The following is a 13225-nucleotide window of genomic DNA, read 5'->3' on the forward strand; positions in this document are numbered from 1 at the left end:
AATTTGAAGTTTTGACATTAACTTTAAAGAACACATTCCAGGGGCAGCTGGGTGGCTCAGGGGTTGAGCACCTGCCTTTGGCTCAGGGCGTGATGCCGGGATAATGGGATGGAGTCTCGCATCAGGCTCCCTGCAGGAAGTCTGCTTCTCCCTCTGCCTGTGTCTCTCATGAATGAATAAATAACATCTTTAAATTAAAAAAAAAAAAAAAAAGAACACATTCCATATCCACCGTCCATGTCCATTTATTGGCCTCTTCTCTCATTTGTTATGTAATCTGAATCTGCTCTCCCTTTAAGATCATCAAAAATCTCCTTGCCACAAATCCGTATGCCTCTCTTCAGCTTCCATTCTACTAACCATCTTGGCAAATCCTTTCTTTACTATAATCTAACTTAATGTCTGTGACACTGCTCAATTTAGTTTTCTCCTAGATCTGATCACTCATTTCCTTCATCTTCCTTCTATTCCTCTGACTTAATAAAAGTATTTACCACTATGCTATACTCAATCTCCTCTCCCTACTTTGTAACTTCGTAATGCCATTGCAAAGTTTTTTTGTTTTTTTCCTTGGGGGGGAGGGGTGCTCCCCTCCTTCACCAGGTAGATATCTACTCTGGAGCACAGCTGGTCTGTAGGTCATGTGTGTGGCGTGTGCAGGTGTGCACAGCTGAGTGCCAGGGGGATGTGAGGACAGCTGACTGACACTCAGGTCACAATTTCACACCCCTCTTGGGCTTTCAAACTCAATTAGCAAAAGCTTAAAAGATATACAAATGGGGATCCCTGGGTGGCGCAGCGGTTTGGCGCCTGCCTTTGGCCCAGGGCGCGATCCTGGAGACTCGGGATCGAATCCCACATCGGGCTCCCGGTGCATGGAGCCTGCTTCTCCCTCTGCCTGTGTCTCTGCCTCTCTCTCTCTCTCTCTGTATGACTATCATAAATAAATAAAATTTAAAAAAAAAAAAAAAAAAAAAAAAGATATACAAATGCACCTAGGCCTTTCAGCTCAACTCTAGTCCTATCATTTCTGATTTGCTGTGAAACTGTACTGAACTTTTAAAGAAGTAACAATCTTTCACAAACTCTTCCCCAAAAAAGTGGTGGAACACTTCCCAACTCATTCTATCTGACCAAAGACAATAAGAGAAAACAAGAAACCAGGAGTGCCTGACTGGCTCAGTCGATGGAACAATGTTACACTTAATCTCAGAGTTATGAGTTTGAGCCCTATGTTGGGTTTAGAGAGTATTAAAAATAAAATCTTTAAGAAAAAAGAAAAAGAAACCAGAGACAAATATATCTGTTATAAATATAGATGCAAAAATCAATAAAATACTAACAAATAATACCAAATCCAATATTATATAAAATGAATTATATACCATGACTAATAAGTATCAAGAGAAGGCAAGGTTGGTTTAAGATCTGAAACTCAATGTATTATACCATATCAATAGAATAAAGGACAAAAACTACATGATTATCTTAATATACACAGAAAGAGCATCTAACAAAACTCAACACCCTTAATGATAAAAATACTAAACATACTAAACAAACTAGAAATAGGAGAGAACTTCCTCAAACTGATAAAGTATCTATCAAAAACCCATGGTTAATATCATACTTAATAGTGTAAGACTGAAAGCTTTCCCCTTAAATCAGGTACAAAACAAGCATGTCCACTCTTAGCACCTCTATTCAACATTATAGTGGAGGCTCTAGCCAGAGCAATGAGGCAAAAAGAGAGAGAGGAAAAAAAAAAAAAAAGCATCTAGATTGGAAAGGGGGAGAAGTAAAACCATATTTAGTTTTATCATCATTTAGATGCAATGATCTTGTACATAAAAAATTTGAAGGACTCCACTAAAAAAAAACTATCAGAATACACAAGTTCAGCAAGGCTGCAGGATACAAAATCAAAACAAAACTGTATTTCTATACATTTGCAATGAGCAATTTGAAAATAAAATTAAGAAAACAATTCCATTTACAAGAGCATCATAAAGACTAAAATAGGCATAACTTTAACAGAAGACATGCAAAACTTTTTGTTTTTTTAAAGATTTATTTATTTATAATAGACATAGAGAGAGAGGCAGAGACACAGGAGGAGGGAGAAGCAGGCTCCATGCCGGGAGCCCGACGCGGGACTCGATCCCGGGACTTCAGGATCACGCCCTGGGCCAAAGGCAGGTGCCAAACCGCTAAGCCACCCAGGGATCTCCAGACATGCAAAACTTATACCCTGAAAACTATAAAACATTTTTAAAGAAATTAGAGGGATCTAAATAAAAGAAAAACAACCCAAGTATCAAGACTTCAGATGGTACTACTACTCCTTAAATTGATATATGGATTCAGTTCAATACCTAATAAAATTCTAGTTGGCTGTGTATGTAAATTAACAAGCTGATCCTAAAATTCACATGACAATTCAAGGATCCCAAAATATTTCTAATTAATCTTCACAAAAACCTAAGAAGTATATGTAATTGTTACTAGGAAGCATAAGTTCAGAAAAGTAACTTGTCCAAAGTCACAAAGGAGCCACTTACAATTCTGTCTCCTGACTACAATACTTCATGACTTAATCTTTACACCTCTTCTAACTAAAACTGCTGCCTGATGCATGGTATGCACATATAAATTATATTTGTTGAATGAGGGTACATGGAGGGTTCAGTCAGTTAAGTGACTGCCTTCAGCTCAGGTCATGATTTCAGTCCTTGAGACTGAGCCCTGCATTGGGCTCCCTGCTCAGTGGGAAGTCGGCCTCCCTCCACCCCCAACTCATGCTCTCAAATATACAATACTACATAAAGGCACAGATGGATAAAATTATTATAGGTTGAATAGCATAGGTAAGACAGATGTCGGAATTAGTTTGGGGGAATTCTGAAGGAATCACAGTGCCCTAGAAAAAAATTTTGTATGGAAGTTTTCATCTCATTAAATGTTTTCTGTACGCTAGAGTTATTTAAACCAAAATGCTCAAATCTGATAGCAAGAGTAGCTATACTACCAAATATATGTAACTTCTTAAAGATACATAAATAAGTAAAAACCCTACTCTTCTCTGTAGCACAGAACCCCCAGCAGTCTTAAAGGGGGTTTTCAAAGAATTAAGCAGATAAGGGATTGACAAGAAGCATTAAGTAGAGGCCCCTCCACAGATTACAGACTCCAAAATTCAGTGCTTCCTGAAATTTAGCCACACAGTTCCACAGTAACTCTAATAAAAGTAAAAACAAGGCACTGCTTGGCCAATTTAAACAAGCAAACCAGCATACAGTTTAGCTACTATTTAAGTTGCTACCCTTAAAACTGAAGAACTCACTAAAATAATGGCTTATCTTCAATTCCTTGAACCAACGCTAAAGAATGAATTACAACTATGAAGGAAAAATAGAGTCTAGAGGGCAACAGCCTCATCTTAACAGTGACAGGAACAAAATGTCTCTAAAACAATGCACAAGCAGGAAAGGTGATGGAATAATGAGATTCCATCAGGAATTCACAGGTAGAATTTTTGGTAGTCCTTGAAAATACCCAACTTGGGATATTACTTGTCATTTTCCTTCAGCAATATCTATCATCTTTATCTTGATCTGAAGATCACTTAAAATCACTCAACTTAAAATCTTGACATTCTGCCTACCAAACATGTCAAAATCACTTTGAAAGCTTGGAGACATAGGGACCTTAACAAGAAGTCTTTATTAATGACTCACCATAAGTTATTGATTAAGTCACTACTCAAGAAACGGTACCAAGCTTTATCACCTGATTTCAAGAGCTTGTTTCCTTGATTTAACAAAAGGTAAATGAGACAGCTAAACGACCTTCTTGCACCAATAATTCGTCAGTACATAAAATTAAAAAGGCAAATGCATTCACATACACAAGCACACTCATAATTCTTTATCTCCCACTTTATACTCAGCCTCAGGACAAGTGTGTAACAACACATTTTGAGGGACGCCTGGGTGGCTCAGGCTCAGCGGTTGAGCGTCTGCTTTTGGCTCAGGGCGTCATCCTGGAATACCGGGACGGCTCCCTGCATGGAGCCTGCTTCTCCTCCCTCTTCCTATGTCTCTGCCTCTCTGTGTGGCTCTCAAGAATAAATAAATAAATCTTAAAAAAAAAAAAAAAACACACATTTTGAGTAATTAAATTAGTCATTTATTGGGTCCTCGGACAATATTCTAGGTACCTCACATGCATTCTAAAGGTTATCCTCCCAATCACTCCATGTGTTATCGCAATTTTTTGCTATTTTTAATCATTGATCATGATCTTTACAATTTTTATCACTATTTTACATGTTTGTAAATTTATTCAAAATCAAACAATTGAAAAAAAAAAACAACTGGTAAGTTCGTACTAGGTTAGTAAATGGCCATGTTGTGAATTGCAGCTCAATATACCTGATACCAAAAACACATTCTTTGATTCATCTACAAGGCACTGCCTCCCGATAGGAAAAAAATAAGACAGAAGCATAAAACTTTCACTTTTCCCTGGATATTACTTATATCTCAGTATAACAGTTGACTAAATACAAGAACATTAGAGTCAGGCCGCCTGGACTCAGAATAGCTCTACTACCACTTACGAGCTAGGTCTTCCATCCTCAGTTACCTCACCTCTGAACCGAGTACCTCATGAAAGTGTCCTTAAGATTAAATAAACGCGTACGTGTAACAGGCTTGAAACACTGTCATCGTTCAGAAGGACCCATCAGTTCTGTTGGAGGGGAAAGCAGCATATAATATGGATTTGGAAGGAAAATACTTTTTTCTGGGCAAATAACAGAAGAAAGGATCACTCTCCAGCAAAACAGTAGACTGGCCGAGGAGGAGGGGGCGTGAGGACCACGGGCCCCTCCTCCGGTAAAGGCCCGGGCTGCGGAGCCCGTGGGGGGAAACGGGGAGGACGCAGCCCCTCCCGAGGTGTCCAGCGTGAGGAAGGAACGCACGAGGCGCGGGCGGGGACCGAGCCCACCCGCGGACGCGGAAAAACGAAGGAGCTCCTGGGAAGACAGAGGCCCCACCCCCCGAGGGAAGGGGGCAGGCCTGGCACTGGGGGCTGACGCCCACTACGACGTCAGAAGGCGCCCAGCGAGGTTCCTCGGGGCCACCCCGGTGTCCCAAAGGGCCCCTCTCCCGCGTCGGGAGGCCCCTGCCGGCTTCCTGAGGCGTCCCGAAGGGCCACCCCGGCGTCCGGGGACGCCCACCCAACATCCTGAAGAGCCACCCCGACGGTCCGGAGGCCCACCCCGGCGTCCGGAGACGGCGGCCTCCGCCGCCGATAGGGCTCTACCCCGCGTCAGAGCCCCTGCGGGTGAGGAGGCCCCCTGAGAAAAGAATGCAGGCGGGAAGAGGACGGGCTGGAGGTGAGCGGAGGCGGCAGGTACTCACCGACCGGCCGGCACCCCACTGCCGAGCCCCTCCTCCCGGGCCCTGCGGGTCTCGAGCGTCCGGAGCACGTCAGGAGCGGGGGGGCGGGCCGGCGCGCGAAGCTGAGGCGCCGCCGGGAGGAGTCGCGCTGGCGGGGCGGGTGTGCGAGCGTGCGCCGGCGTCCCGAGACGCAACCAACCCGCGCTGCGGGGGGAGGCCGCGGCCTGGTCGTACCACTGAGCGTGGGCTGGCGCGCGCGGTCGCTGGGGGTCGGACTTGCTCCTCCAGCGCAGTGTGTGGCCCTCCCCGCGCACGCGCAGCGCAGCGTGCTCCTTCGGTGTACGTTAGCAAGCTGTAGAGAACCGAAGAGTAACGGTAGGGCGGCAGAACGCTGCGGTGAGCCCTTTCGGAGTCTCCTCTGCCATATGAAGCCTCCCCTGGCCTGTAGAGTTATACTGAAATGATCTGTTCGTGCGACCACTTGAAAACTATGTCGTGATGGAAAATGTTACGAACTGGCCATTTTCGGGAAGGGAGGGAATCTGAGGAAGGTAAACTCTTGGAAATGTCAGTTGGCAGTATAAAATTAGAACAACCACTTTTGGTGAAATTTTAAATGTGCGTTTTATAACCCAGCAACTTTATGTCTAGAAGAATACAAAAAGAAATTCCTACAGATATTCACAAGAAGAAAAATTCATGATTGAGCATGCTTCCTTGTCAAAAATGTAAACAACGGAAATGTGCACTAAGCATAGAGACAAAACGTGATACGTGCCTGTGATGTTACAACAAAATTCTTTTTTTCTTATTTATGATAGTCACACAGAGAGAGAGAGAGAGAGGCAGAGACAGAAGCAGGCTCCATGCCCCGGGAGCCCGACGTGGGATTCGATCCCGGGTCTCCAGGATCGCGCTCTGGGCCAAAGGCAGGCGCCAAACCGCTGCGCCACCCAGGGATCCCGATGTTACAACAAATTAATGAATGAGTCCTATACATAGCAACATTTGATAGCTCTTAAGAGTTATAAAGAGCAATATGCCAGTAAGTATGTGCAGTGTGAAATGACATGTAAATTTAACACAATCACAGTATATACAGATAATGGAAAATGTTAAGTATAGAAAATGAAGCAGATGGATATATGGACATGCACCATGATAAAGGCAGGAAAGGGGGGAGGGGTAAAAGAATGGAGAGATAAACAGGACTTCAGATAGATTTGTCATGATTTCTTTTTTTTTTTTTAATTTTTTTTTTTTATTATTTTATTTATGATAGTCACAGAGAGAGAGAGAGAGAGAGGCAGAGACACAGGCGGAGGGAGAAGCAGGCTCCATGCACTGGGAGCCTGATGTGGGATTCGATCCCGGGTCTCCAGGATCGCGCCCTGGGCCAAAGGCAGGCGCCAAACCGCTGCGCCACCCAGGGATCCCCATGATTTCTTTTTTTAAAAAAGAAGAAACCTGGGGTGCCTGGGTGGCTCAGTCAGTGAAGGGTTAAGAGTCTACCTTCTGCTCAGGTCGTAGTCCCCTGGTCCTGGGACTAAGCCCAACCTTGGGCTCCCTGCTCAATGCAGAGTCTACTTCATCCTCTCCCTCTGCCCCTCTCCCCTGCTCTACTCTCTTGCTTGCTTTCTCCCTCTCAAGTAAATAATTTTTTAAAATACTTTTTAAAATATTTATTAAATATTAAATATAAATATAAATTAATTATATTTAAATATTTTAAAATATAAATATTTGGGATCCCTGGGTGGCGCAGCGGTTTGGCGCCTGCCTTTGGCCCAGGGCGCGATCCTGGAGACCCGGGATCGAATCCCACGTCGGGCTCCCGGTGCATGGAGCCTGCTTCTCTCCCTCTGCCTGTGTCTCTGCCTCTCTCTCTCTCTGTGACTATAATAAATAAATAAATAAATAAAAAATTTAAAAAAATAAATAAAAAAATAAAAAAAAATAAAATATAAATATTTTAAAATAAAAAATAAACCTAAATATAACATATAAAACGTTAACAATTTGGTAGTGGAACTAGTTACATTAGTTCTTAGTGGATGTGCTCAGAAGCAAGCACTAATTACAGTATTCTTTTTTTTTTTTTTTTTTTTTTTTTACAGTATTCTTAACATTTTCTGTGACATTTAATTCTGGGATGACCTTTTCTAATCCTCCCAAGTCACCTCCAACTGATCCTCTAAAATGCAACTCAACCATTTTTTCCTTTGCCTGCTGTAACACTGATGCTGTAAAGGGCTGTTGGGCTGGCTAAATGACAGAAATTGACAAGAGGTCAAATAGGAGTTCCAAGCAAGGCTTTATTGAGGCCTATGCTCAGCACAAGGAAGACAGCACAAAGGAAAGAGTTTTCAGGCTAGCTCCCTGAAGAGAGGTCTGGGAGAGCTTTAAAAAGGTTTAGGTGGGGGGATCCCTGGGTGGCGCAGCGGTTTGGCGCCTGCCTTTGGCCCAGGGCGCGATCCTGGAGACCCAGGATCAAATCCCACATCGGGCTCCCGGTGCATGGAGCCTGCTTCTCCCTCTGCCTGTGTCTCTGCCTCTCTCTCTCTCTCTCTCTCTCTCTCTCTGTGACTATCATAAATAAATAAAAATTTTAAAAAATTAAAAAAAATATTAAAAAAAAAAAAAGGTTTAGGTGGGAAAAGGGTGACATTTAAGCATGTAGAGGTGGAGAATTCTTGACACCTGAGTACTTAAGGGTCATGCTTCTTCATGTCTCACCTGTCTAATTAGCACGTGATATCTCCACCCTTAGTGTTATAATGAGGGAAAAAGGCAGTGAAATGTTAGCATTGGTGACTATCTTGGCACAAATTGGTTTGATCCAGTCTTCACCAGTCTTGAGTCCCTCCTTTCCATAAATAGCTTGTTTCCACATTCCTGCAAGATACACTACTCAGGGGGTATAGAGATTTAGCTTTTCTTTTTATGGAGAGCCAAGGAATACTGGATTTTGCAGTGAGGGTTGAGGGGATATGAGTACAGTCCCTGCTGTCTCATTTCATGAGACTCATGAACCTCAGATTAGCCTACTCCTACTGTTAGATGGAGAAGTGAACCAGAGCTTACTGTTGTGCCCAAGATTGTGAATCCGAGAAAACCATCAAGGAGCCGACACCAATGCAAGTACATGAGGGTTTATTAACAAGCTCGAGCTTGGGTCCAAGTATACCTGACACAGCGGAGCAGGGACTTGAACCCCGAAGGGGGTTACAGCTGGGTTTTTATGGGCTGGTCTAGGGGATTTTCAGAAGGGGTGGAGGAATTTCTTAAGCTCTGTTTTCATTCCAATACAGGACTTTCTGTCTCTGTCAAGGGCATTCTGGGCTCTGTTTCCATTCTGATATGGGACTTTCTGTCAAGGGCATTAAGCTCTGTTCTCATTCTGATATGGGACTCTCTGTCAAGGGTGTTCTGCTGTTTTTCCTGTAAAGTTCAGCTCTTATTCACAGGGGCCTGAGATGGCTATACTTGTGCTAATGATAAACTTGAGGTGGAATGGCCTTAATTTTCTCAGCCTCCACACTTACAATGTATATTACTCATCTAGGTCAGGTACATAAAGCAATCAAAGACTTCGCAAACAAAATACTACCAGCCAAGGATGAGGCAGAGAGGAGGAGACTCCTCCACAGGTTAACCCTGGAGTTCAGGTCCTTCCTAGAACTTGTAAGGGAAATTCCCCAGAGCACCAACGGTTGCCTAAATGGAAGGTTTCTTACCAAGCGATCCTAGCCATTTCAAAAGCGTCAACTACAAAGGAGTCCCTAACTGAGCACATCTTTCCAGATTGAAAGTCCTCTCTCCTAAATATCCACAGGACCATCCAGAAGACCTGAGGTCATCCTACTCCTATGAGACTATAGAAGACTTTAAATATATATTCAAGGGCCACTTGGGTGGCTCAGTCAGTTAAGCCTCTGACTCTTAGTTTTGGCCCAGGTCATGACCTCAGGGTCCTGGCTCTGAGCTCAGTACCAAGTCTGCTTGTCCCTCTTCCTCTGCTCCTCCTCTGCTTTCTCACTCTTTCTCTCAAATAAATAAATAAAAATCTTTAAGTATCAATTCTAGAAATGAATTCATGACATAAATAATGTGGTGACCTGGACTCCTACAATCTTTGTGGACATAATTCTGCTTGCCCTCTACCACTTTGCTCAACCCCACCCCCACCCCACCAGAGAAGCACCTGCTCTGCCCCTGTTGAATCAAAAAGGAAAGCCTCTATTACCAAAATGTTCCTCCTGTTGATTCTATTCATCTTTCCAGCCAACCTGACCAGGAGTCAATGGTAAGGACTCTAGACTCATAACTTCAGGTAATAATCTTTTTAACTGCTGGATCTGCTATAGGCATCTACCATCTAGTCCACAGTTCCCAATCATTTTTCCTAGTGGGCAGTCTTTTAACCTCTCCTTTTTCTCTCTCTCATCAGTTTAAGTTATTCAACTCCTCAACGTTTGCATAATAGAAAATGGAACTTAGGGGCACCTGGGTGGCTCAGTCAGTTAAGCATCTGCCTTTAGCTCAGGTCATGATCCCAGGGTCCGAAGATGGGTTCCCTGTGAGCAGGGAACTTTCTTCTTCCTCTCCCTATGCCCCTCCCCCATCATGCACACACTTGCACACACGTGCTTTCTCTCGGTCTCTCAAATAAATAAGAGCTTTAAAAACAAAGAGGGATGCCTGGGTGGCTCAGCGGATGAGCATCTGCCTTTGGCTCAAGGCATGATCCCAGGGTCCCAGGATCAAGTCCCAAATCATGGAGCCTGCTTCTCCGTCTGCCTGTGTCTCTGCCTCTCTCTCTCTCTCTCTCTCTCTCTCTTTCTGTGCCTCTCATGAATAAAATCCTGAAAGAAAAGAAAGAAAGAAAGAGAGAGAGAGAGAGAGAGAGAGAAAGAAAGAAGAAAGAAAGAAAAAGAAAGAAAGAAAGAAAGAAAGAAAGAAAGAAAGAAAGAAAGAAAATGGAATTTACCTGTGTATCTATATAACTTCTATGGTAAACTTAACTGTTTGCCAGTTCAGTCTACATCATGCATGGCCCAGGAATATCAAACTATTGTCTATAATGTCACTATACCAAATAACCAGTGGCCTCTGTCCCTTTACCAATGACCTAAGCCTAATAAAGCAAAATTAAAAGATTTCACTCTTCTATCAGGTGGACTCTTATCCCCCAACTGTAATCATTCAAATGAACTCCCCAAAAATGAACTCTAGAAGTAGTTTAATTCCAGCATTCCTACCAAAGCATGTATACCAGGAGGTTACCTTTTTTAAAAATATTTATTTATTTTGGGGGGAGGGGTAAAGAAAGCGGGGGAGAGAGTCTTAAGCAGACTCCACACTGAGCGCAGAGCCTGATGCAGAGCTCAATTTCATGCAGTCATGACCTGAGCTGAAAGCAAGAGTTGGACTCTAAACCTACTGTGCCACCCTGGCACCCCCAGGTTTTCTTTTTTTTTAATGTGGAAGTCAGCCACACTGAACTTCCAAAACTCCCTCAAATGGTATATATAAGCCACAACTGGTGGCAGCCTACTAATCATGTGTTACTAACATCCACCACCAGGGAGAATGTGCCATAGATGGTATAACCCCAGGCAGAATAATAACTATACACCCACTACAACATAACTGCCCAGGTCATGCTATATATAGGTCTAATCCTTGTGGGAATTGGAGCCACTATAGAGCTCCAATTGGGAAGGCTTCACTTACCATGAAGTGACTTTAAGAAATCTCATTTTGGGGCAGCCCCAGTGGCTCAGCAGTTTAGTGCCGCCTACAGCCCAGGGCATGATCCTAGAGACCCAGGATCAAGTCCCACCTCAGGCTCCCTGCATGGAGCCTGCTTCTCCCTCTGCCTGTGTCTCTGCCTCTCTCTCTCTCTCCTCTCTGTGTATTCTCATGAATAAATAAATAAAATCTTTAAAAAAAAAAAAAGAAATCTCATTTTGGCCTTGGATTAATTGTCTACAAATAGAGAAGCATTGCAGGGCTTTTAAGAATCCCTGGTTTCTCCAGCAAATGTTGTTCTTAACAACAGGTTAGCCTTAGATTACATCCTGGCCAAACAAGGAGGAGGCTGTGCCATATTAACATAACCTATTATACCTATGTAAAGAACTCAGGAAATATTGAATCAAATATAAGAAATATTTATAAGCAAGCATCCTGGCTACATCAGTACAACCAAGGAACAGATCTAATGGTTAATAATATATGGTCAATGATCTAAAGTGCCCTCCCCAGTCTTTCTTGGTTCTTACCTTTTCTAGGACCATTAATGGCCATCCTACTTCTACTTACTTTTAGCTCCTGTCTAACTTATTAGTAAAGTTTATGTCTTCCAGACTCCAGGAGTTTCAGGTCAAGTTCATGGTGGCCCAGGGAGTCCAGCCTAACCCATTGGTGGCAGACCTGAATCCCTTTAAGTCAGAATAGTCGGACACCTGGGTGGCACAATGGTTGAGCGTCTGCCTTCGGCTCATGGCGTGATCCCAGATCTGGGGATTGAGTCCCACATCAGCCTCGCTGTGAAGCGCCTGCTTCCCCCTCTGTCTGTGTTTCTGTCTCTCTTTCTCTGTCTCTCATGAATAAATAAATAAAATCTTTTTTAAAAAAATCAATAGTCAGCAAGAGATTTTTACACCCCCAGGTTGGGATAAGGACAACAGCCCCCACTCAGCAGGAAGCAGTTTCAGAAGATGAGGAATAAGGAGGGTAAATCTCCCCCATTTGTGCTCTCTCTCTAATAAATAAATAAAATCTTTTTAAAAAATTCCCCACCACTACATGCTTATATGTTGTCACCCTTTTCCCACCTAAGTCTCCTTACTAGTTAGTATCACACTTTTTTGGCAACTCCCCCAGGACTCCAGAAGGGTGTCTGGGACCCATATGGACAACTGGATGCAAACCTCTTCGTAGCTGACATCAGCCATTAATCCTTTGCTTCAGTGTCACTGTGCTAGGTAAGTCAGCCTCCAGCATCCCAGGGGGGTTCCCAGTACTCTCATTCAGGTAATGTTTTTCCCTTTGCCCTTACTTCCCAATTTCCTTACCTCCTTCGTTAGCCTCCCTCTTCTTTTCCATGTTCTTCACTCTCTTATACTCTACTAATGGAATGGCTAAAGAAAGCTACAGCTTTCATTATGTGAGAACATGCTCCCTCTGGTCAGTGACTAATCAGCAGAGGTGGGAAAGGCTCATTTCACACCACACAGATCTTGGTCAAACAGGCACTCACTAACCAGGGACTAGTAAGAGTGGTGGAGGTATAACCCTCACAGAGTATAATCTAATAGCTGGAAATCTGATAGCCAACAGAAAACTTTCTTTTTTCTTTCTCCTCTCATTCCCTGGTTCCAAGTTGTCTGAATAGAGACCCATAAGGAATGGGTTAAAAAAGCTGACTCCCCGGGGATCCCTGGGTGGCTCAGTGGTTTGGCACCTGCCTTTGGCCCAGAGCGCAATCCTGGAGTCAGGCTCCCGACATGGAGCCTGCTTCTCCCTCCTCCCGTGTCTCTGCCCCCCCCCCCCAATCATGAATAAATAAATTAAAAAAAAAAAAAAAAAAAGCTGACTCGCAGGGGCAGCCCAGGTAGCTCAGCGGTTTAGCACTGCCTTTAGCCCAGGTTGTGATCCTGGAGTCCCAGGATCAAGTCCCACGTCGGGCTCCTTGCATGGAGTCTGCTTCTCCCTCTGCCTGTGTCTCTGCCTCTCTCTCTCTCTCTCTCTGTATCTCTCATGAATAAATGAATAAAATCTTTAAATTAAAAAAAAAAAAAAAAGCTGACTCC

General features: G+C 43.5%; 1 protein-coding gene across 2 annotated transcripts in view; it reads left to right on the forward strand.

Annotated features, from left to right (window-relative positions):
* Positions 1-4349: 4349 nt before the first annotated feature.
* Positions 4350-13225, forward strand: part of ZNF346 (zinc finger protein 346) — a 67580-nt gene continuing 58704 nt past the window's right edge. Inside the window, exon 1 of one of the 2 annotated variants that reach the window (XM_041749250.1) lies at positions 4350-5401. In XM_041749250.1, coding sequence (XP_041605184.1) covers positions 5374-5401 — 28 coding nt within the window. In that variant the 5' untranslated portion in view covers positions 4350-5373. The remainder of the gene's footprint in view (positions 5402-13225) is intronic. The other variant, XM_041749252.1, reaches the window with a different exon arrangement.

Source organism: Vulpes lagopus, chromosome 3 (genome assembly GCF_018345385.1).
Source record: "Vulpes lagopus strain Blue_001 chromosome 3, ASM1834538v1, whole genome shotgun sequence".
In the NCBI taxonomy this organism is placed as follows: Eukaryota; Metazoa; Chordata; class Mammalia; order Carnivora; family Canidae; genus Vulpes; species Vulpes lagopus.